At 34.8% G+C, this 27183-nt stretch overlaps 1 protein-coding gene across 3 annotated transcripts in view; it reads right to left on the bottom strand.

Annotated features, from left to right (window-relative positions):
• Window positions 1-27183, bottom strand: part of LOC111046926 (protein polybromo-1) — a 109706-nt gene that overhangs the window by 63860 nt on the left and 18663 nt on the right. For all 3 annotated transcript variants that reach the window (XM_039435413.1, XM_039435414.1, XM_039435415.1), the window contains exons 11-16: window positions 26901-26966; window positions 25424-25591; window positions 22905-23072; window positions 18080-18261; window positions 10110-10404; window positions 2265-2384 (exon numbers count right to left, since the gene is read on the bottom strand). In XM_039435413.1, the coding sequence (XP_039291347.1) occupies window positions 2265-2384; window positions 10110-10404; window positions 18080-18261; window positions 22905-23072; window positions 25424-25591; window positions 26901-26966 (999 nt within the window). The remainder of the gene's footprint in view (window positions 1-2264; window positions 2385-10109; window positions 10405-18079; window positions 18262-22904; window positions 23073-25423; window positions 25592-26900; window positions 26967-27183) is intronic.

Raw genomic sequence — 27183 nt, 5'->3', positions numbered from 1 at the left:
ATCCTATAAATCTCATGGATTTATATCTTACCGAATTTGAAATGTTCTGTCCCAAAAATTCAAACTTCAGGCGCTCATATCTCAAAAAGTAGGCTAATGATCGGAAAAAAATGTTTTCCTGAGAAAACCTTCTCATTTTGATTGCTTAATGATATACATATCGAAAAACTATGAAAAATATCACGAGTAGAAAGTTTATTTTTAGCCTTTGCACACTCTTAATAGAATGCCAATAGAATCAAAGAAGAGGAAATTTTCAATATATTCAAAATATTGTTACAATCTATCAATCTTTTTTATGGAAAATTACATATGATAAAATAATAATTTTGCCTCAAATAGAGCAGCGAAGAAAAAGCAAACAACAAAAAATCGAAGACCAAACCACAAAAACATTTTCGAAGGCTTTTGCCAATGACACAACTAGTCTGTCAAACATGTCCGTTCACACATGTCCTGACGGCCTTAGTAAGAGTTTATACACTCATAAAAACACGCATTGGGTTACTATAGAAGAGACAATAGAAGATTACGTTATAATGGCAGCGAGGAAAGATAGGAGAACAGCGTTGCCAATGGCTTCTATAGAGGATAGCTGATGCCGGTATAGGCTATTTGATACATTAACTAACTTCTAGTTTAATTATAAATTATATTTTATGCGTCAAGAAAATATATTTTCTATGATTAAATGATAAATTTTCATAATATTGAGATTGGATATTCTGTTACTTATGTTTCCTCATTGTTAAAAACGATTAGGCAACGTTGCGGAGGTAGAAAAGTATAGCGTTATCTGCTTTGTCGAATGATAGACAAATATAGACAACAATAATGTTAACTAAAAACTGCTATTATAACGTGGATCTCACAATGGGCCATAATGATGGAGGCTGCTATTAAGGGGACTTGGACCTATATTGGCGTTTCAAGGGACGGCAGGAAAATTTACTAAAACTGTCACCTGGTCATATGGGACATATATATGAATCATAATATTTATCTCATATGGATCAGGATTTTAGAGTTTTTAAATTAAAAGTTCAATGAACAGTATTTTGTCTTTGAACAATCTTTTGTCATAGACAGAAAGATTGTTTATTTTATTTCAAATCAAATTTTATTCACCAATTAACAACAGTTTTACAAGAAAATAAATAAATAATTGGCGTGGCCAGAGAAAGAAATCTTGTGCTCTAGCCACGAGTTCAAAACATTATTTTATTTTATTTGTTGTCAATATTAACGTTAGCTTCTCTCTGTTTTTAATAAAAAACGTGCGCTAATGCGATAGATAGAAATATGTATTTCAGATGGCTTTTATGCTTGGCATTGACTGAGTTAATATTAAGACCCAAAATTTAGCTTTTGGGGCAGAGCTCGTTCGTCCGGCTGATCCAGTGAGAAAGGATAGACTTGTTTCGTTTCATAATACAGTTATTCTGTCACAGATTGGGCAGTTTAAAAAATAATTGTATTATTAAGGGAGACGGTTCTGAACCTATTCATTGGTTCAGTTAATTTTGTTTTTTAAATACTAACTGTAAAGTCGCGTTTCAACCAGTGAAAGCCAAAGGGGGAAGCCATCTACAAAAGGTAGGTGATTACTGGATAAGATCTGGTTCTTAATTTTCATAACCACAAAGATTAAATCATCATTAGCAGCAAGCGAGTAGTTTCCCCATTAATTTTATTTTAATATTGTGTTTGTATATATTTTACCTTTTTGGAATAGAAAAAAAATAATATTTATCATATTCAACCATATTTAACCGAAAGATATCAATTAATTAGAGTTCTAGTTATTCTGTTCTCCTTTTGTTATCATTTTTCATTCCCCCTTTTGCATATTTAGTGGAAGTATAACCGCTTTCTTACATAATTGGTGGAGGCGTCCTTACATAATTGGTGGAAGCGTCCATACATAATTGGTGGAGGCGTCCTTACATAATTGGTGGAAGCGTCCTTACATAATTGGTGGAGGCGTCCTTACATAATTGGTGGAAGCGTCCTTACATAATTGGTGGAGGTATCCTTACATAATTAGTGGAAGCGTCCTTACATAATTGGTGGAGGCGTCCTTACATAATTTGTGAAGGTAAAACTGACGAATGAAATGGGGTGTAGAGTGTACTATATCAAGGTTCAACTGTATTCAATAGATGCTTTAACATGCTAAATGTTTCTTCAAAGTTTGAACTTTTTTTAATTCAATTCAATTTGAATGAAATACTGGCATTATAAGGTGGGTGGAGCTGACTCACCCTCTGCAGCATGAGCGCGTCCTTGTAGATCTGTGAGTCGGGCTCGTTGTACTTGCATGCATTGTCGAACATCAGCACAAAGTCGGCCACTATCTCGTCCAGGCCCTCGTAAGCGTTCGTCTACATCACAATACAATTTGTTGATCATTAGTTACATCATTTAAAAATATTCTGTACAGTTTTGAATAAGTGTATTGAAATTCTAGTCTGGAAATAAAAATACCACACATAATTTTTTACTTTTTGTATCAGTTAGATTTTGAAGTTATTGTGTTGCAAATTGGGTTATAAATGTTTTAAGATCATGTTTTAAGTTCTGTGTTAAAATGTTATTTTATAGTTCTCTTATATAATTTATCTCTAGTTCTTATTGATTTTACTAGTCCAGAAGTAATCCTTGGTTTCAAAGACTTGAAAAAGGTCTTGAAGACATGGATTACTTCTAGACTAGTAGAATCAATAAGAGCTAGAGATAAAAAAATTATATAAGATAACTATAAAAGAACCTTTCAACACAGAACTATAACATATAAAAACCTATTAAACCGATTGACTGATGAAGCAAAAACATACTATTATCGATCAAAAATAGAGGAATGCAGGAATGATAAACGTAAACCTTGGAATTACATGATTAAAAAAGCTAAAAATAATTAACCAGAAATAGATTCAGCTGGATTGAATAGATATTTTTCGCAAGTTGATAAAAGCTTGACAGCTCAAATTGAACAAAATACCACTACAACAAATTTCACGTATAAGAGAACCAATGAATTGAATGCATCTTTATTCTTAGTCCCATGAATCCACCGGAGTTGATGGAACCAATAAAAACTTTGAAAAATAACTCTAGTACGGATCCTGATAATATTAATAATAGAACTCTAAAGCAGATCTAATAGCTGAACGCCTCTCTTAAATTATAAATTAATGTTTTGAGACCGCTGTATTTCCTGATTTATTCAAAATACAAAGAAAAAATAAACCGATTTTTAAAGAGGGTGATAAAAATAATTCAGGTAACTATGGACCAATCAGCTTAATTAGCTGAGCATTCATTGCCTGGACTATCAGTTGATTATTGATTAATGCAGTCTGATGGTTTATCATGTTTTTTATGTTTGATGACGAGCTGTGTGGGGTGGGTCCTGCCAGAATTTGGAGAGGGTGTCTAAGCTCCAAAAAGAGACTGTTAGAGCAATCAAAGGTATTAATGCCTTTAGAGTCCTGTAGGAACCACTTCAAAGAACTAGGCATACTAACAGTTCCTTCTATTTATATATATATATATATATAATATATATATATATATTATATATATATATATAATATATATTATATTATTATATAATATTATATATATATATTATATATATATATATATATATATATATATATATATATATATTATATATATATATATACAGGGTGATTCACGAGGATATGCGGTAACTTTGAGAGCTCATTCTATACGTAAAAATAATTAAAAAAACTTATATAAACATAGGTCCGGAAATGTTTCGTTAGCGAGTTATACAGGGTTAAAGATTTCGCCTGGATTTCAGTTCCGCTGAGTAAATGAAGACTCTCTGAAATTCTGGGAAGTTAAATTTAGGGGCAAATGCCATTGTTTCTTATGGTTTTTTACCTGAAAAATTGATTAGAACAGGTCCCAGAACTGTAAGATGAGTAGTTTTTGAGTAATCCAGTGTAAAATGCAAAAAAATTGAGTAAAAAAACACAATTTTTACATTTGGCCAGCAATCGCTTTGTTATTTTACCAATAAACTGATCAAATTTCAGAACAAAACTTGTAGAAAATTAATTCTAAACAAAACGGTATGATTAAAGTATACATAAAGTGAACAGATAATCGATTAAAGGAAGTTTTATTGAAAACAGAACAACACACGTTTTTCATTTGGCCGACAATAACTCTGTTGATTTCTTATTAAAGATCTGTAAAAAGTTAATGATTTTTACTTAAATTTAACACCTTAATTTTTTTACTAAAATTTCAAAATAAAATAATATTAAAACCCAGTTTTAAAATAAAGAAATAAACATAAACAACAAACATAAATAATGAAAAAAAATACACATGTTGAGCGGATAATTTGTTTTTCATAAGTTGGCACTACAATAACAGCTGATCAACAATGATGTGATTTGAAATGTAGAATTTTAATTCCTTGAGAGGTAACAACTGAGTTTTAGTCCACGTGTGTATTGTTCTGTTCGTCGTATTGAATTTTAGTCCGTGTTAGCATTGTTTTGTCCATAGTAATTATTAAATTGTTGGAGTAGTAATGCCATACTTATTTTCAACTGAAGAATACGCCGATATGGTGTTTATTTATGGTGTATGTGAAGGCAATGCTACAATCGCTGTGGAAGAATACAGACAACGTTACCCTTATCGTAGAATTCCAAATGCTAGAACCATTATTTCTACATTTCGTACGTTACGGGAAACAGGATCACTTCCAAGCGTAAAGATCCAGTCTGACCGCCCTCGCCAACATGATGTTAATGTAGAAGAAAACATTATTGCTGCTGTTGAACGTAGTCCAGGTATTAGTACAAGACGTATTTCAAAGCGGTTTAGGGTTTCGCAAAGTAAAGTTTGGAGAACACTTAATAAGAACAACCTTTATCCCTACCATAAACAAAAAGTACAGCATTTACAACCAGGAGACAATGAACATCGCTTGGAGTACTGCAATTGGTTAGTCAATCATCGTCAACTCTTCAAGTACATTTTATTTACCGATGAGTCACAGTTCACTCGTGATGGTATCAACAATTTACGAAACCAACATTCATGGGCAGAAGAGAACCCTCATGCAACAATTGAACGTAACTTTCAATACCGTTTTAACATTAATGTATGGTGTGGTGTTATTGATGATAAGCTAATTGGACCGTTTATTTTTCTAGAGCGCTTAACAGGTCAGGCGTACTTACAGTTTCTTCAAGAAGAATTACCGACATTGCTGGAAGATGTTCCTCTTGCAACGCGACGCAAGATGTACTTCCAGTATGATGGCGCACCGCCACATTTTCAAATGATGTTTCCACCTATCTAAATCATCAGTTCCCAAATAAATGGATCGGTCGTGGTGGTCCTATACACTGGCCACCAAGGTCACCAGATCATACGCCATTGGACTTCTGCATATGGGGATGGATGAAAGATCATGTTTACGAGGTCAAAGTAAATTCCCGTGAGGCGTTACTTGATCGAATTAATGAAGCCTTTGTGCAGTTAAAGGAGAGCCCCGTAGAACTACGAAAAGCAACAAGAGCAATTCTTAAACGAGCAGAAAGATGCATTGAAGTTAATGGCAACATTTTTGAGCATTTACTGTAATTTTATTGCATAACTTTACATTACAGTTTTCAATAAAACTTCCTTTAATCGATTATCTGTTCACTTTCTGTATACTTTAATCAATTTGAATAGATGTATCTGTATTAAGTTCCCTCAAAATCTGATCAGCAATGTAGCGCTTACCCATGTTGTTCAAGTGAAGCCCATGATTTGTATGAAAGCGTCTCCCCAGCTTACCCAGTTCCAAAAGAGTGACATTTTCAAAGCGTTTACACGTTTTTCGTATCTGAATATTTGCCCATTCAACCAATTTATTAACGCACGACCAATCAGGGAGGTCATACCTGTGAGGAACATCAAATACGAGAACTCTAGTATGTCTCAAATCTGACAGTCTCCTGCGTAAAACTGATATTAAATTCTTGGCCTCATTTCTGGCTATATCGTTAGTTCCAGCAATAAATACAGCGGCATCCAGCGGACCTAAATCAGAACAGTCACCACCGCTCTCACTGGTCACATCTTGAAAAACAGCTCCCGGCTTAAGTGTACCTATTACTTGACATTTTTCATTTTTGTCATTCATTAATTTATCAACGACATTACGACCCTGACTATCCATGAAAAGTTTAATTTTTCTTATAGGATCAGAAGCTTTTGACTTGGGCAAAAGAGATTCTCTCTCAAGATTAACATTATTCATTGAAATAATCGGTTGTGGAAAATCACCAGTTGTAGCTTCAAATTCATCAGTCTGATGCTTCAAATAATTGACAATAGTGTTCAGTACATGCAATCTTTGTTTCTTAGCGTCAAATTTCCTTAATTTAAAATTTTTATAAATACCGGGACAATTATTTTTATTTCTAATTTTAATGTAACTTTCAAGATGAAAAAGTTCAAAGATGCCACAGTCGAAAGAATTTTGCTGCTGCAAACAATCAATATGAACCACTCTATCTGAATTGAATATTGGTTTTAGCCTCTCTATTAAGATATTTAAAGATCTGTTATTATACTGTCGCAATGAGTCAAAATTATAAAACGTTTTGTCAATATGATCAAAGACAACTAGGCTCCAGTGAGAGCCAGTCCATCCATCCATACAATTATTGGTGCGACTGTCATTCAGAATGAATGCAATATTTCTGTTTACACTGGAATTTGAACTTAAAAAAGAGTGATCATGATCATTATCATTGACAATAAGTGATCCTACAACCGTGTCAACAACAATTAAATCCTTACAGCTAGAAATCATTTTCCTACAATATACATTTATGTCATTGTCCGTGAGTAATTCATCATTTTTGAATGTATGTAATCGGTCAATTAGAGTTCCAGTAGGCGTACTGTCTCCAATTTTAACAGTCTGTGTTGTTGCATCTCTAGCAGCATCCAGGCGCTGCATCAATTGAATGTCTAGATTGATTGATCTGTCCAAGGCCGCATTACGCTGAATCTCTAACTCCTCAAGACGAGATTTCAACAGTTCATTTTCACTTCTCAACTGAGAAAGTTCATCATTCAATGGACCAGATAGAAGGTTCGAATTATTATCGGATACCAATAGTGATTGATTGAAGTCAATATTTTGTTTCTCCACTTGGGTAGCCAAGCCATCAGTAACAAGGGACGGTGACGAAAATTCGGGTGAAGAATGCGTTAAAATATTATCACACGTGTGTGTACCAGCTAAGTCAACAATGCTATCACACGTTATATTAGTCTTTAAGGAAGCCGCGCACTCTTTATCAAGGCACCGCCACGTGATACGATTGCTAACAGTAGAGCTGAAAGATTTTCTGTATTTATGTCCTTTATATATAATTCCAGGTTTACCCTTTGAAGTTTGAAAAAGATTAATACTTTCCATTTCAATGAGAGTGAGTAATCAGCGTTGTCAGAGACAAAGACAACAGATAACACAAGTAATGAAAAGCTACAGATTTCCAACAATACTCTTGGTTGCTATGGTAACGAGTTTCCCGCCAGAAAATCAAAAGTCCGCACAGCTGATCATACCAATTAACGGTTCAAAAGCACATTCCAATACAGAACTGTCTTATCTTATCACTTGAAATGAAACGGCCGAAAAGACGGTAAAATTTGTACAGTTCGACCCACCAAGATAAACATTCAGTGTATATATCTCTCGTTCAAAAAGTTCCAAAATATAATATAGTATGAACAACAGGATCTGACATTGGATCTGACGCTGAAGCGAAAAATAAATTAGTAGCAGGTTGAGTCTTAGGTTATGTAGACAGTCGAAAATAGAATTTGTATTACCAGCAACTACTCACAATACACAAGGAATCCACTTGACACCAACAATAAATCACCACTATATGGTTCATAATAACGTAAGTAGAACTCATATATTATCCATCACAATTTAAAATAAACGTTAAAATGAAGAGTTACTTTTTCAATCCTGCGCATGCGCAGTTTTTTTACCACTTATACCAAAAGACTATGCGCACTTATACCAAAAGACTAGTAGATTATGCCATTAAGCCTGGGAGGAAGCTCAAACAGAAGTAGATGATCTATGATTCCTGCCCAAATGTTTACTGAAAACTGATGTTGTGGAAGATTAGGATTGATGGCATGAGGATTCTCAGCTGCCCAAATATGTTGGTTGTGAACGTTAACGATAGCTGTTCTTTTAGTGTGCCTCGTCGGTAAATAAAACGGTTGTTAAAAGGTTTGGGTAAACAAGTTTTACTCAAAACCATCGGCAAATACCAGCACGGGGAATACAGTCTCGTGGCAATAGAGTATGAACTTTCTGGAGGTGGTATGGATGTAATAGTTGCTCTTTTAGTATCCTCCAAATAATAGATTGATTGACATTAAACTGCACTGACAATTCTCTCGTGCTCTTCTCTGGATGTTCATAAATTTCATTAAGAACTTGTTCTTCTATCTCACAGTCATAGTAGATCGGTGTCTGCCTGCATAAATGTGCTCTTTGGATATCAAAGAATCTGTTTCAGACAGACGTTGATGAATAGTGGCAAAAAACCTTGAACTTGGACATACTCGGTTAGGAAAGTTCTCTTGATACAAATGTCTTGCTTCAGTACTATCACAGTAGTGTCCCATTCCATACATTAAATGCATGTCAGCTAATTCGGAGTATGAATAATGTCTAAAATTACCTGTAAAAAGCAGTCGTTAGGTCATGTCAGAGGCCCTGAAATTGATTAGTTGCGACCTGAAAACTCTGACACCAGACCTGAGCCAGCCAGGTCACTCGATATTATTATTATTATATTACCTGTAATTTTTTAAAAAGTTAACACTTAACACAAAAGCAAAGTGAAATGGTTACAAATGACTGGTTAATAGATTAAACAAAAAACACAGCACGGTTACAGTAGGCCTAACTTACAGTTTGTTTTTTTGTTCAACAGTGAACTAAAATGTTTCTAAAAAAAATTTTCAGCTGATAATTTCTTTTAAATATTTTCTTATTTAAAACAAAATAGATCAGCTTTTTTGGAACAGCTGTTATTAAAATCCATGTTTTATTTGCAATCAGCTACAACCTATGAGTAATTAGTTCTCCCCTCATAAAACAGCAAATTTTTGTGGTGTAATGTACTACATAAGAGTACATTTTATTCAACTTCTATTTAAATTTAGTTTACACAGCTTACATCATTCTTTTCAGAATTAAATTCTCTACAATTTTTATTGCGAAAAATTATTTGTTCACTGGTCATTAAAGAAAGTTATTGGGCATCAAAAGTAGAGTCTGTGTTTTTTCTACTTAGATTTTTTGCATATTTCAACTTTTTTCTCAAAAACTACTCACACTACAGCTTCCAGACTAGTTTTATTCAATTTTTCAGATATTTCTCCATATGAATCAGCATAAGTTTTTCAAAAACTAGTCCCCAAACAATTCAGCATCGGTGTATTTCACCAGAGGAACTGAATTCCGGCGAAATCTTTCACCCTGTATAGCTCGCTAATGAAGCGTTTATGAATATATTTTTATAAGAACATTTTTTCTTATTTTCACCTCTACTATCACGTATTAAATTATTTTACCATAATTATGGATCACCCTATCACCCTGTATATGAGGTGATTATCCATGTTAAAAGAAAGACTATAACTAGAAATGCTGATTCGCATGGATGCAATACACGAAATAAAGGATGCTTCACTGTATCACAGAACAGCTCTTTTTGAGAAAAAAAAACAATATATATGAGCCTAAAATTTATTAGAAGGCTTCTTACTCATTTGAAAAATTGTGATGATGTCCATGTTTTTGAGGAGTTGAAGAGTTTATAAATGGTTGGAGTGTTCTATACCACGACAGAGTTTGTGTGTAGAGAGGTGATTTTCTTCTTTTTTGTGTTACCTTATGTGTTATAAATTTTGACAACTCCTATATTCTGATACTCTGAGTCTCTAGGAAGCTATTGGAAACAAACAAACAAAGCTAATACACTGTAAAATATGTGGAAAATGAAGAATCGTGAACGTACCTTGAGCTTGTGCGATATCGTTTCGAGGTTGATGGGTCGCTTGATGACCTCATAATAGTCCGGATACTCGATCTTGGACGGCAGGCGCAAAAAGATGAGCGACAGTTGGCGGCCGCGCGGGTCGCGATAGTCGCGTAGCGTGTTGTACAGAGTGCGCATCTTTTGTAGCGTGGCCGGTGGCGGCAGTGGTTTGTCGCTTAGCGACACACTGGGCGATAGCAGAGTGTTGTGCGCTGTCGTCAGTCGCTTTGTTTTCGTCACCGTTCGTGGCGTCGAGTCGACTGCCTGTTTCACGCTAAAACATCAAAACAAATAACATGTTACTTTCTCCACTAGATAGATACAAAGAAACAGTGGAGATTGGTTATAACGTCATTTGAGGGACCACACATTTAATGACGCCTATATCAGACTGACATTGTAAAAGAGGTTTCAAAATGTAAACTCAAAATCAAATTCTCTTCAAATAGTTACATTAGATAGATGGGTACAATGGAACTTGGCTATAACATCATTCATGGGACCACACATTATTAATGACGCTATATCCGAATGACATCATAAGAGAGGTTCAAAAAATCGGCTTGAAATTGGAACTGCAAATAAAATATTCGGTTTTTTATGAATTTTTTTTTTATATGAAAGTAGCATATCTAAAGGACATCAAACTTAATATAAGATAAGATAAGATAAGATAAGATAAGATAATCTCTTTATTCAACACAGCATATAATACAATATACATTTGAATATCGTCTAGTCACAGGTCATTCCTTGAGGAATTGTTGAAAATATACTCACATCAATGGACATAAAATAAGCACCAGTACAAAGACGTCAGATACATAAAGTAGTTTTTAAAAGTAGTGCAGGACATAGAAATTTATTATTACTAGATGCTTCAATCATGTATTACAGAAATAATCATTGAAACTATAATAAGCTTTTGCAACAAGAAAGCTGTATAATTTCTTTTTGAATATATTCTTGTTTGTTAGGGACTGCAGCTCAATTGGTAAATTATTGTGAAGCTTTGAACCAATGTAAGAAGGCATTTTCTCATACAGTTGAAGCCTGTGCTGTCTTAAAGCTAATTTATTTCTGCCTCTAGTATTATGATTGTGGATGTCAGCGTTTGTGGCCAGATCTGAGATATGGTCGTGAGTGAAGACTAATAATTTGAAAATATAAATTGAGGGTAGAGTTAGAATGTTCAAATAGACGAAAGCCTCTCTACATGACTCATTAAATTTGAGTCCAGCCAAATAGCGAATAGCTCTTTTTTGCAATTTAAATATTTTTTGGAAGTGCAAATCTGCAGTGCTTCCCCATAAATCTATCCCATAAGCAACATGGGAGTGAAACAATGCAAAGTAAACCATCTTCTGGTACAAATTTTACCATATTTCTTATCACAAAAAGATCTCTACACACTCTATTAACTATTACATTTACATGCTCATCCCACACAAACTTGAAATCTAGCTCTAGGCCAAGTAATTTCACAGAATCTGTATTTCGTATACAATCATTTCTATAAACAAATGTGGCTCAATCGCACTGTGTCTCAGACTAAAATTTATTAGACTACTTTTTTTTAATTTACTGTCAGGGAGAGTGAATTAAAATACTGAACAACTCTATTACACACCAGATTACAATCAATTTCTAGGTCTTCCAAGTTTCTGTCCGCAAATATCAAAGATGTATCGTCAGCGTATAGCGTCAACTTATTTTGAGGTACAAGAGAAGAAATATCATTTATATATAGTATAAAAAGAAGAGATCCCAAAATGGAACCCTGCGGTACTCCTGAGCATACTTTAACAAGTTTTGAAGCGGTTTGTTCCTGATCGCCTTGAATTGAAACATACTGATATCGATCAGACAGATATGACTTTATGAGATCATTCGCTCTACCATTTATACCAAGGCCATTTAATTTATCTAACAACAGGCTGTGGTCCACGCAATCGAAAGCCTTAGATAGATCTAGCATTACACCAGCCGTATATTTACCATCTTCAATGTTTGTTATCAGTCCTTCAAAATCTCTATTAGGGCTGAAGTAGTTGATTTCTGTTTTACAAAACCATGTTGATTAGGTGAAATCAGATTGTGCTTAACAAGGTAGGCTACCAGTCTAGTGAGAATGATGGTTTCAAAAATCTTTGAAAAAGCTGTTAAAATTGAAATGGGTCTGAAATTATTTATGTCATGTTTGCTACCTTCTTTGAAAAGTGGAATAACTTTAGCTATTTTTAAAATGGCCGGAAATTCACCAGATTCGAGCATAGAGTTGACGATGCAAGATATTGGCTGGGCAATGGCTCTTTTACACTGCTTTAACACCCTTAAGGAGACATCATCATGACCAGTGCTATTTTTTGGCTTAAATCTATCGATGGTTTGTAAGATCTCATCTTCGTTAGATGGTATTAGGTAGAAGTGCTCAGATGGCGGAACTGGAACATTCTGGTTGCTTATAGGAGTATTATTAGAAGTCAGTTGTGTTTTATTTAAATCTTTACTTAATCTTTGAGCAACACTAGCAAAAAAATTGTTAAATTCGTCTGCAATACATCTTTTGTCAGTAACATGTTCATCCTCAATATCAAGTCCTAGTAAGTCAATTTTTCGTTCAAACCCTTTACCTCTAAATTGATTTATTAGCTTCCAACTGGTTTTAGATCTATTTGTTGAATTTTTAATTAAATTACCATAAAATTCTTTTTTTGCTCTGGTTACTAGCTGGTCATAATGATTTTTTACACTGTTAATAAGAGATGTATCTAAATTTGGTATTGCGTTTGCCTTCCCTGTTGCAAATTCAAGCACAGTTCTAATTTGTTTTCTTCAGTCATCCAGTTACCACCGCTACGTTTCTTCCTTTTCGTCGTAGGTGAGGGCTTGGTCACAATAGGACAATGAATGTTGTAATAGTGAAGAAAGGTTTGATGGAACAACTCATATTTGTTGTTTGTTACATTTTCGGAGGCAACAGCACTCCAATCTACAACTGACAAAGCCGCCTCAAAGCCAACCATATTATTGACACTGCAATTACGGAATGTAACATAGGAAATATTTTTTGCAATGGGAGTACAATTCGTAAAATTCAACACAATAGACTGAGCAGTGTGGTCCGATAGCCATGAGTGTATTACGTCTACATTAATATTAGTCAAAGAGGAACTAGTAATTATATTATCAATGGCCGTTTTACTAAGCTCTGATACTCTAGTGGGAACTTCAATATTGTACCTTAAACTAAACTGATCCAGTACATTCAAAAAAGCTCTACGTTGGCAAGAATCCATCAAGAAGTCAATATTGAAGTCACCTGCACAGATTAATTTGATTCCCATATTCGCCGACAATTTCTCAAGGACATCAATCAGATTGTTGAAAAATAAGTTTATGTCACCATTTGGAGGCCGATAATACCTAGAAGTACGTATACATCCTTATTTATATTGAACTTGGAACAAGCTAATTCAATGCATCCCTCTATACAAAAATCATTTATGTTCATTTTAACTATGTTACGGGGCTGTTGATTACCGCACGTACTGTGGTATATAGCAACGCCACCCATACTCTTATTAACTCTACAATAATAATCAATTAGACGCATATTTTGTACATTCAAACAAGTTAGCTCCGTGTTTTTTAAACCGTGTTCAGTTAGAATTAGGAAATCCGGTCGTTCCAAGTCAAGGAATATTTCTAGTCTATCTATTTTGTTATTTAAAGATCTAATGTTCTGGTGTATAAATTTTATTTTCAGAGGCGCTGACTTATTTGTTTGAGCAGATAAGGCATCATTATTGACAAAATTCAACCGATATTGATTAGTATCAATACCGGCCAAGTGGTCTAGTTTTTTAAAGGAATAGGTTTCCATCCTCGGTTAATGAAGAATCTTTATGCAAAATTTCAGATCAATCAGTCCAGTAGTTCAGACATGATGATGTGTCAAACATAATTTTCCTACATCACGAATGCTACAAACGAAGGCCAATGATAGGCCTACAGCATGAAGACTATGTCCATTTCATTTGTACTGGTGGCAAAATTTTACATTAAAAATAATTATTTGATAAAATCCAAGTTCAATTTTAATGAAAACAAATTCCTTCAAAAAATAATTGATAATAATACGTTTCGAGGGAAAAAATTAAGAACAAAAATTGGTAAGCATCGGTGATTCGAACCCAGGAACCATCGCTCCATAAGCTAGCGTTTTATCGTTGCGCTACACTGCTGTTCGAAAATGTTGGTATTGTAACAGCATTATAACCTCCTCATAAAAAACACTTTGGGCTATGGAACTTCATGTACGATAGCATAGATGAATTTGAACATTAATTCTGAAAAATCTAGAAGGAAAATTGAAATTTGGGCTTCCAGGTGCACGACATTGATATTTTTATAATCTATGTTAAAAATTTGGAGATCTAAATCATTCCCGTTTTTCCGGTATGGAATCCACAGGTTGACATGTTTTGATGCGAACAAACGAACACACGAACAAACACAACCCTACTCTCTCTTATTATATGGATGAATGTTAATTTTATGTAAGGAATTGCTGTCAAACACCTGTTTTTTGTTGGAAGCCTTTCGCTGATGACATAACATGCATGACGTACACACATTTTCAACACACTAGTCCTGTCGTTAGTAGTCACCCTTAGTCATGACCGATACGCATGTCAGACTAGTGCCCGGTTTCTCAGTCGTTCAATAAACAACGCTATAGCTATTGATTCAATAACTTTAAACGGTGTACACACGTACGTTTGCCTCGGGTGAGCATACGTGTATGGGCTTGCATTCGCACGTCTGGACACACTGCGGGCGAACCGGAACCCTGTCGGTATTTTGGCGTGCTCAAAGGCGCCTCGGGCCAGCATTGAATGTAAGTATGGACGCGATTTTGCCATACGGGTGAGGCAAAACGTAAACATTGAAGGCGTCATAACCTAATTCCAATGAATTAGGTTAATGAATGACAAATCAAATATTGTGATCCAATAACTAATTGTAAATTGTAGGATTTTTGTAGTTTTGTAGGATATGTGGATTGTCAAATATTTAAATAAATACAAATTTGTATCATGATTAACAAATTTAGAACTGCATAATTCAAGTGAAAATAGCTTTCTAAAAAAGTACAAAAAAGTATAGCTCACATATTTTACTGTGAATATCAAATCATCTTGTGTTTGTTTTATGTTATCAATCAGAGTTGGTAATCAAAATTGTAATCTTCAATATGATATTATACGTTTTAGATAGCTAGGCTATCTATAGTGAGATTTATTCAAACTTTGAACTAGTATTCCTTAAAGGTAAATCTTGAAGCTAATCATTTGGAGAATCTTGTTTTGTCATGTGTATGAGCAGAGTTAGTTTAAAATGGACAGCAATTTAGTATTTGATTCGATCTATGGCTAATTTTGTTAAAGAAGACTGTCAATTTTGTAGGACAGTGTTAAGTGCTTTCATTAGGTCATTCTGGAATTATTGTAGAAATTTTCTTTTTTGAGATTCAGAATAGATATTGGAAACCAACAAATGAATCGCCTAATGCCAAGAATCTCAAAGTTAGGGCCGATCGTTCTTGTAAAGTTATTGCTTCCCTCATAATGGTATCATTTTTTTGGATAACTAGTTGAATTAGATTCAGTATATTAACAAAATAATGTTTTGACATCCTAATAAAGTTTGAATTGTCAATCTCATATCTTATGTCATTTAGCTATTTATTTCCTTACTTCATCCTACAATCGTTCAACCCACCAAAATCGTTTGTTACGTTTTATTTTCGATTTTATCATACAAGTCATTAAAATAAATGATACAGCTGCATTTTGTAATAATTATCTTCAATGATGGAATGACGCCATTGTTGTCATGATGTGGAAAATTTACATCTACCATGTCTTCGTGTCGTCTGCAAATCAGATAGCTTTTTGAATGCCGAGGCATACATGGAATGCGTCCACAAGGACGTACAGTGAATGCCGAGGCATGTGTACATACGATTGTTCGCGCGAATCTGTACGGACGTGTGTACAAGGCTTTATGAATTCAATAAATTTTTATTGGTTTCTTAGAACATATTAATAGAACCCAAAGCTATGGAACGATTTATCTGTTCAATGAATCTGGCAACATGGCATTATCCCACACCGGCCACTTTCGTAAACAAACTTGGTGCCGGTTGCAAAAAAGCCGGTTGCAAAAAAGCCGGTTAAATTTTAATCGTCATTAATCCTACGAGAACCAATCAGAGAAGCGTCTTATCAAAAAGGCCTTAACTGATTGGTTATCGTAAAATTAATCACGGTTAAAATTTAACCGGCTTTTGTGCAACCGGGCCTTGATGATATGGTAACCAACCAAATCTGTGTTGTTTATTTCATGCTGCTTGTTGTGAGGTCAAGTTGACTGTTATTTCCTACGGTACTGACATCTTTTGGCTGATGTCTGTTGTGAGGTCTGAGATGGCTGACACCAGATAAGGGCTAGCAATGCCAGATATAGTGCAACTTTGATAGTCTGTTTTATTTTTAAAATACTGGACCAAAACTTAATTTTTGTAACTTAATTTTTCAATTGCAACCAAAAATTTGATCCATTCTGATAATTTGACACATTTAATCCATTCCATAAATATTTATAGGCTGGATTTTGGCACTCTAGTTTATCGTGAGATTTATGGATTCAATAAGTTTATGAAGCATTCTAGAAACGCATTTTTCATGTTTATCGATTCAATAAAGTTATGGAACGACTGAGAAAACGGGCATAACATTCTTGATTTGAAAGAGCACACTAAAGCTGCGTTCACATTAGTCGAGTTTCCCTGAATTCAAGTTTTTTAACGATTCAGTTATCAGTCAAGTTTACTTTCAAATTTTCATAACATCAGAAGTATATTATTATTATGAAGTAAAAATCTAATTAATCTCAAAGTTATCTTCTACATCTGCATCATACTTTTTTATTTATTTAGTTATTTTTATGCATTCAAAATAATTTCTATAGTCTGATTTTAACGGTAATATTGGAGTATAAAGGAAACTCATTTTCCTTTTTGTATAATCCTTGAAATGCAACATTTCAAAAAACTTAGGGTCGGTTTCCGAGCCCGGGATCTTAGGAACTGAGGAACTGAGTCCCCTTTCTCGACCGAGCAGAGAGTGGTGTTCGAAATCCCCCCCTTCCCCCAAAAAAATAAAATAAGGTATACGTTTTTTTGGGGCCGTTTTCCGAGGTCGGGATTTAGCAAAGTTCTAGACTTTGAACAGCTGGAGTCAGAAAATTGGCTTTCCGAAACGGGGCGTAGTCGCAGTTTTTATGATTATCTTTATTTTTCCATTTGTATAATTGGAAACGTTTTTCCTTGCCGGAATGAAACATTCATCAATAATTCAAAATAGCTGAAACTTTACACTATTTTCTCTTTATTTTATTTTCTGTTCAATCATCTAGTTTTTCGAAATTTAATTTAAACTTGGACTGCGATTACGCCCCGTTTCGGAAAGCCAATTTTCTGACTTTAGCTGTTTAAAGTCTAGAACTTAGCTAAATCCCGAGCTCGGAAAACGGCCCCAAAAAAACGTATACCTTATTTTATATTTTTTTTGGGGGGGGATTTCGAACTGCACCATTCTCTGCTCGGTCGAGAAAGGGGACTCAGTTCCTCGAAAATTTCCGATTATAATGTAAGTGTTTTTAATCTATATATGTCGTGTCTATCCTGTTTCAATTTATATTATTTTATTTTTTTATATACAGTATATACATCGACAGACAACTCAAAAAGGGACATCCTGTCAAATTTCATTGCCGCGTTTCGCCGTGAATGCGGAGCAAACATCCAGAGAAATGCAAAAACCATCAATTATCAATTAAAGTATCAATTTTGTTCGATGATGACGGTTGAGTACACTCACACTTTGTTGATCTTCTTTTGGGGCGGCGCCGATTGGGGGGTGGGGGTGTTGGTAGCGGGGTTCGCCCCCTGTTCGGGTCCCAACTCCTTCACCTTCTCCATGAGAACTCGCTCCAGCCGGATGGCATCCTCGTAGATCATCGACTGCTCCTCGTTGTACTGGCGGCAGTTTCTGAACATCAACTGCAAACCAACAAACCACCCACCAATCAATCACAAACACAATCATGTTTATTTGTTTAATCATTTGAGGATACAATTACAAATCAATCAATCAATTTTTATTCCAATCAACACAATACAATATACATAAAAGAAATCAAAACACACAAAAATCACAATCAAAAATAAATTTCCCGTGAAATACAAAAACAGGCTTCATGGCGGGGTGTACTTAAAAGAAAGAAAGGAGGAAAAATACCTAGCCAACTATGGTTTACCATGTAATAGGCAGGTAGAGGGTATAAAAGTAAGGAAAGAAGGGGTGAAGAGGAGAAGAAAAAGGGAAGTATTGGAGAAGATCATAGAGGAATTTCAGAGAGTTACTAACACATTGTACGACGGTACTATTTGCCTTCAATGATGCATGATATTACTAACTTCATAAACAAATGACCAATATGTTTGAACACTAAATACGAACGTCGCCCCATTCGTGCAGAATACAAAGTATCCCCTACTCCTACAAAGCCCTTTGAAAAACTGCAACTTGATGCCCTTCAGTATGACAAACGTAAATTTTTATCGATCATCGACTGTTTCTCCAAACGACTCGTAGTCTACCCCCTCACGAGTCTCAATCAAATCGAGGTAAAAGACCATCTCTTCGACTATTTTTCTCTCTTGAAGAATCAGAAACGCTGTTCAATTTTTTAGAACCATACGTTTATTGGGAAAGCATTGTATCCTTACCCTCACAACAACCTGCCAAAACACTATGCATACAAATCTATCTTTCCACTTGATCCATAAAGCTAATCTAAATATAGAACCACTACAAATTATAGAGGATTTTACGGCTGAAAGCAATAACCTACTTCATTATATTCTCATCCCAATTGGACTTTTTGTGCTGTTAATAATAATTGTAGTTATTTATTACAAATTAATGTAAAATCTCATTGAAATTCTGTAATCGAAATATTCCTGATAAGAAACAAATAGCTTGTAACTTAGGCGGACCGTACCTCCCAACCGAAACTCATATTTGAAAAATTGTTCTTACACTTTTGTATTAGTATTGTATTGATAACTTAGTTGAGTATTATGTTATATTGTTTTTAACCATTTTTTGTATTTTGGGTCTTATCAGTTTTTGGTCGCTGAGGACAGCTCCAAACTTGGGGAGGGAGTAGTTGTACCCATTGCTATTGTGCAATAGCTGATACAGCACTTAGAATACTTAGAATAGTATATAAGTTCTAATAATTAAGATTCTTTGTCTCATTTCTGTATTTTGGGCAGTCACTAAGCCGGTTTGTTTCTTGAATAAATCTTTTTAAAAAGGATGTGACGTGTTCCGTTTACTTAACTTATGTTTTAACTCTGATTTGCTTTTGTCTGTCTGTGTGTAACGCGATCACGGCCAAACGCGTTGATAGAATTCTATGAGATTTGGCAGAAATATTCCTTTTTCAACTGCGCGTCGATGTATATACAAGGTTTTTTGAAATGTTGCATTTTAAGGATAATATAAAAGGAAAAGGAATTCCTCCATACTCCGAAGATGGAATAATCAGACTATAGAATTATTCATAATCAATCAGCTGACAAGAGATTACACAGATGTCTGGAGAAGCCAGTCTATTTCTGTATTTCTATAAGGTCTATAGTTTCAATCGAGACTCCAGGAGTCTCGGTCATGGGCTTCGTTTGGTGTTAGTCCCTTCTCTACAAGATCTTAGGCGATAAAATTTTCCCATTTCTTCCTAGGTCTTCCCCTCTTCTTAGTGGAAGCCCACTTCCCCTCTTCCTAATCCCGAGGTCGGAAACCGGCCCTAAGGGTATACATCTTTAAGGTCTTTGGTTTCAATATTTTGTTTAGCAGTCATGGTATTATTATGCGTGCCCATCAGTATCAATATTCTCAAATTAAAAAAAAAAACAAAACTAATTTATGGGCGATTAAAAATGAGCAAATGAACTATACAGGGTGATTCACGAGGATATGCGGTAACTTTGAGAGCTCATTCAATATGTAAAAATAATGAAAAAAACTTATATAAACATAGGTCCGGAAATGTTTCGTTAGCGAGTTATACAGGGTTAAAGATTTCGCCTGGATTTCAGTTCCGCTGAGTAAATGAAGACTCTCTGAAATTCTGGGAAGTTAAATTTAGGGGCAAATGCCATTGTTTCTTATGGTTTTTTACCTGAAAAATTGATTAGAACAGGTCCCAGAACTGTAAGATGAGTAGTTTTTGAGTAATCCAGTGTAAAATGCAAAAACATTGAGTAAAAAAACACAATTTTTACATTTGGCCAGCAATCGCTTTGTTATTTTACCAATAAACTGATCAAATTTCAGAACCAAACTTGTAGAAAATTTAATTCTAAACAAAACGGTATGATTAAAGTATACAGAAAGTGAACAGATAATCGATTAAAGGAAGTTTTATTGAAAACTGTAATGTAAAGTTATGCAATAAAATTACAGTAAATGCTCAAAAATGTTGCCATTAACTTCAATGCATCTTTCTAATCGTTTAAGAATTGCTCTTGTTGCTTTTCGTAGTTCTACGGGGCTCTCCTTTAACTGCACAAAGGCTTCATTAATTCGATCAAGTAACGCCTCACGGGAATTTACTTTGACCTCGTAAACATGATCTTTCATCCATCCCCATATGCAGAAGTCCAATGGCGTATGATCTGGTGACCTTGGTGGCCAGTGTATAGGACCACCACGACCGATCCATTTATTTGGGAACTGATGATTTAGATAGGTGGAAACATCATTTGAAAAATGTGGCGGTGCGCCATCATGCTGGAAGTACATCTTGCGTCGCGTTGCAAGAGGAACATCTTCCAGCAATGTCGGTAATTCTTCTTGAAGAAACTGTAAGTACGCCTGACCTGTTAAGCGCTCTAAAAAAATAAACGGTCCAATTAGCTTATCATCAATAACACCACACCATACATTAATGTTAAAACGGTATTGAAAGTTACGTTCAATTGTTGCATGAGGGTTCTCTTCTGCCCATGAATGTTGGTTTCATAAATTGTTGATACCATCACGAGTGAACTGTGACTCATCGGTAAATAAAATGTACTTGAAGAGTTGACGATGATTGACTAAACAATTGCAGTACTCCAAGCGATGTTCATTGTCTCCTGGTTGTAAATGCTGTACTTTTTGTTTATGGTAGGGATAAAGGTTGTTCTTATTAAGTGTTCTCCAAACTTTACTTTGCGAAACCCTAAACCGCTTTGAAATACGTCTTGTACTAATACCTGGACTACGTTCAACAGCAGCAATAATGTTTTCTTCTACATTAACATCATGTTGGCGAGGGCGGTCAGACTGGATCTTTACGCTTGGAAGTGATCCTGTTTCCCGTAACGTACGAAATGTAGAAATAATGGTTCTAGCATTTGGAATTCTACGATAAGGGTAACGTTGTCTGTATTCTTCCACAGCGATTGTAGCATTGCCTTCACATACACCGTAAATAAACACCATATCGGCGTATTCTTCAGTTGAAAATAAGTATGGCATTACTACTCCAACAATTTAATAATTACTATGGACAAAACAATGCTAACACGGACTAAAATTCAATACGACGAACAGAACAATACACACGTGGACTAAAACTCAGTTGTTACCTCTCAAGGAATTAAAATTCTACATTTCAAATCACATAATTGTTGATCAGCTGTTATTGTAGTGCCAACTTATGAAAAACAAATTATCCGCTCAACATGTGTATTTTTTTTATTATTTATGTTTGTTGTTTATGTTTATTTCTTTATTTTAAAACTGTGTTTTAATATTATTTTATTTTGAAATTTTAGTAAAAAAATTAAGGTGTTAAATTCAAGTAAAAATCATTAACTTTTTACAGATCTTTAATAAGAAATCGACAGAGTTATTGTCGGCCAAATGAAAAACGTGTGTTGTTCTGTTTTCAATAAAACTTCCTTTAATCGATTATCTGTTCACTTTCTGTATACTTTAATCATAGGCTACCGTTTTGTTTAGAATTAAATTTTCTACAAGTTTGGTTCTGAAATTTGATCAGTTTATTGGTAAAATAACAAAGCGATTGCTGGCCAAATGTAAAAATTGTGTTTTTTTACTCAATGTTTTTGCATTTTACACTGGATTACTCAAAAACTACTCATTTTACAGTTCTGGGACCTGTTCTAATCAATTTTCAGGTAAAAAACCATAAGAAACAATGGCATTTGCCCCTAAATTTAACTTCCCAGAATTTCAGAGAGTCTTCATTTACTCAGCGGAACTGAAATCCAGGCGAAATCTTTAACCCTGTATAACTTGCTAACGAAACATTTCCGGACCTATGTTTATATAAGTTTTTTCATTATTTTTACATATAGAATGAGCTCTCAAAGTTACCGCATATCCTCGTGAATCACCCTGTATAGTGCTCAAGAAATTATAATATTTTGATTGAAAAAAATTAATTTTCATCAGATAGAAAGATTATCACGAAACTGGATAAATTATATCATACGAAATACAAATTCAAACGTGAACTGAGTTTGTTAACATTTAAAACAGGTGACATCAGGTACTTGTGGATGAGAATACTGCGTGAGGTCTACTGTTCACAGAGCTACTAGTGATAAAATAGTTAGTGTACCTTGAAATCGTTGAGAATTTCGTCCTGATTGGTGTACTTTTCGGCTTTGATGTTGGCCTCTATGGTGAGCATGTCAATTGGATTCTCGATCACTTCATAGTAGTCGGGATAGAGCTTCTTCGACGGCTTTTCCATGAACATCAGCATCGGCTGCCTGCCGTCCTCACACTGGCAACAATCATTTCATTACATTCAATTTCATTTGAAGAATAAGTTTTTTACCATACTGATCATCTATATAATAATAAGAGAGAGTAGGGCTATGTTTGTTCGTTTGCTCGCATCAAAACATCTTAACTTGTGGATTACATACCGGAAAAACGGCATGATTTAGATCTCCAAATTTTGCACATAGATTCTAAAAATATCAATGGCCCATATGAATAGAACAAGAGCAAATGCTCATGAGCAAGAGCATGAGAGCATAGAGCATAAGGTTTTGATCATGAGCAAAAGGTAGAAGCAAAAGCATTTGCTCATTTTTATATGAATAAGCTTTACCGTATACTCTTACCTTATGCTCCTGAATTCTGGAGCAAATGCTCACGTATTTTAAAGATTTTTCATCAGCTGATTCGCTTTTGTAGCCTTACTATGTTTTTATAGCTCACGGAAGCGCTAAATATGCAAATAGTAGGGGGCACCGCTTGTGTTTGCGTCGTCTGATCTGTTTTCTATTATGAATAGAGTTTTAGGTTAGTTGGGTTTAGAATTTTGAAATAATAGCGTGAAAAAATGTTATCTCTATAATAATCTTCCGCATATTCTTATAATATCAATAGCCTTCTTATAATCGTCTACACTCTCATCTTCTTGAATGCCTATTTCCTATTTTGTGATGGCTATCTTTATATAGGTATTTTGTATTTATTCTTTTGTAGGGATAATAGTGATATATTATATCATGGTTGAATCTAAAAAGAGTTTTATAGTTCTCAACTATTGGTTGTGATCGTATCTGGTATAGTTTCCTCTTCCTCATACGAATTAGTTGAGCCATTTTACTATGAGCAAAAGGTGATAAGCTGCTCTAGACTCACCTTTTTTGAAGCAGCTGCTTCAAAAGTTGAGCAAATGCTCTAGTTTATTCATACAATTTTAAGCAAAAGCTTTTACTTTTGAGCAAATGCTCCATATTTTAGAAGTATAAGCAAAGGCTCAATTTTATTCATATGGCCCAATATCGTGCACCTCGAAGCCCAAATTTCAATTTTCCTTCTAGATTTGTCAGAATTAATGTTCAAATTTCATTCATGGGACATGAATACATACTATATGTTAATATAGAACTATAATCTAAAGAAAGTACCTCTTCGAAGCAGATGGTTAAAATTGGCAACTAAATTAATAATCAGTCCGATTTTGTCTCGTTGGCATTAAGTTGAAGGTTTCTAAACAAGATTTGAGTTCTGTCAATTTATTAGGTTAGCACCAACTTGGAGAACTTATCTATACTATAATAAAGGAAAGAACTGGCTTATACACGATCGGGATAGGAAAATTATGTTTGACGCCTCATCACGTCAGAACTACTCAACTGATTAACTTGGAATTTTGTAGATAGATTCTTAATTTACCGAGGATGGTTATAGGCCTATTTTCAATCCTTCAAGATTCAAGTAGCCAAGTCTTACGTCATGTTTTCAGTTTGTCAAGTTTCTAATTAGACCCTTGCGGAGCATGGGTTACCTACTAGTCAATGGGCCCGTTCTGTGTACATAGAATGTGGTAAATTGTCAGATTCACAATTTACCAGGTAAAAAGTTTCGCGTCCCTTGGGAACTATTTTGACAGATTCTGTACCAGAAACTAGTTACCAGTAACAAATTCCTGCCCCACAGTCGTAGCCTGGTAAATTGTGATAGTTCACATTTGAAGAACTCTCATTGGTCTATTGAATTTTGTAGTGTGCTTGCTTCTCTGCGGCTCCGCATGCGCTGATAGCTTCTTTACCATAGCATAGCCATGCCATACATAACCAAAAAAATTATGTTTGATAACCATTCGTTAAGTGAAATTTTCTCAAAAGAAAATTTGGGAGTAATGGAATGAAAGAAATGCACACTTTTCTAGACGGTAAGTTTGTAAACAACCTTTCTTCATTCACGCAGCTAGTGAACGACACATTTTGGTGTAAATCAACAAGTGCGCGCCAAAAGCTTGAACCAACGATTTTGAAATGGCGTTCCATGGGAACATTTTTCACTAGTCACACGATGGAACAATTTACGATTACACAGAACGTACACAATAGTGAAAATATTGGATTTGCAATTGCTCAAATGAGTCGAAACATGTAAATTAATAGAATATAGAAAGAGTACTAAAAGAAAAAAGAGAAGACTGGAGGAGGAGTAGAAGGAGGAGGAGAACAAGAAGTCGGGAGAAGAACGGGTCCGGTTCAGTGAGAAAATATTATTAGTATAAGTTCTGATGATGCAAAGAAGCAAAAATAGTTGTCCAATTGTACCGGACACGGCAGAAGAATGGCGAAAATAAGTAGTGTTGTTTGAACTTACGACATAGTCGATGAGGCACTTGCAGAGCGAGTAGAGCCGTCGCTTGAGTGGAATGTTGTGCATGTACTTGCCTCGTGTGATGCAGCGGTGAGGGGTGCTCACTCCAGCCCCTCTTCCCCCCCGCTTACCAACCCCACCACCCCCCTCCTCTTCGTCACTGTCCGAGTACTGCAACAAGCACATTACAATATTCATTTACTCAGTCAAAAAATTCAAATTCAACATGTTTTCATTGCCGTGAACAAATAGGTGTTATTGACAATGTCATGTTAAGTTTCGGAGCTGCTTAAAATGAAGGTGGTCTAAGTAAAAAATTTACAATACTAGGTTCTTTACTGAAAATGAGTTAATTTTTAGCTCCTCTATTCAGTATGATAGTGATCTAAGTCGATAGTTCAATACAATGAAACTGTTTCAAGATTATCACCTGAATTTTTTAACAGCTTGTTTTGATGAAACGCCGATTACTCAAAAGCTTGTTATAGTGACTCAGAAGACTTTCATTCTAAGAAGCTTTGATATTTGAAGGGACGGATTCAAGGGTCAAAAGGTTCAAAGATCCCCACACGTCAACCGGAGCTTATTGTGTGTCACAAGTACGTTAGTTAGGCAAAACAATACCTGTGTACTCAACAAGATCCAGGAGTTTTTCCCTAAACTAACATCTTATTGACATCATGACAATGTCATACATCTATGCATACTCTAAAACAGGAAAATATTATCGCAACAGAAAGTTACGGTATATTCAGGGCCGGTTTCCGAGCTCAGGGTCAACAAGTTCTGGACTTACAGAACTGAATCGTCTTTGTAAGTCACGGTTTATCTTCTAAACTCCTGGATCTATCAAGTCCTAGACCTATTTTGAGTCTAGGACTTAAAGCGGTAAACATGAGGGAAATTTTGTTGTTGTAATATTGGCAATGGCGTTGCATTGTAGTGCGCATGCGCAGTACGCAAGCGAAGTACATTATTTAACGTTTTTGTTATCTATGATTATTATTAAAATTTATCGAAAAATTTATAATAATAATAGCATATTGCTATTTCAAAGTAAAACCTAACCTTTTGAAAAAAAAAAACATTTAATTTTGTTTTAACAACAACAGAGGGAAATATTACGTATGCAAGTCACCATTTCATCTGCCAAAGTTGCGGAGCTAGAAAAGGAAAGCGCTTTCTGCTTTGCCGAATGAAAGGCAAGGCTAGCAGCACCAATGTTAATCAAATACTGCCATTATAACGTAGACCACACTATAAACTACAAACGAGGGAAATATTTCGTATGCAAGTCACTATTAGAAGGAAAATAGATTAAATTTTGTCTTTTTTTCTTTATGGCTACTTTTAATATAAATAAAAATATAAATTTATTCAAAATTTATATTCAAGAATGGCATTAGTGTCCGAAACATGTTGTGGCAAAATAATTCAAAATGGTACTGAGATTTATATTTTTATTTAGATTCAATTTTACCTGATGGTCACACTCTAGAAGCTCTTGAACCTTGCTCTGCATCACCTTTTGCAGTTTAACAGCATCCTGAAATAAACCAATCAATTGTATATCACTCAGATACAAACTATTATTTATACACTTAATCATAAATGAACTAGAAACAATCATAGAATGATTGAAATTCAGGGCTTAAAGTTAGTCATGTCGGTTGAACAGATTTTTCCAAGATATAAGCGTGTTAGAAAACATAACATAAAGAAATCTAATCTATTCTAATAGAAAAACTTAACAGAATTTACAA

The sequence above is a fragment of the Nilaparvata lugens genome, chromosome 9 (assembly GCF_014356525.2).
Source record: "Nilaparvata lugens isolate BPH chromosome 9, ASM1435652v1, whole genome shotgun sequence".
In the NCBI taxonomy this organism is placed as follows: Eukaryota; Metazoa; Arthropoda; class Insecta; order Hemiptera; family Delphacidae; genus Nilaparvata; species Nilaparvata lugens.
This window is presented reverse-complemented; position numbering and strand designations above follow the sequence as displayed.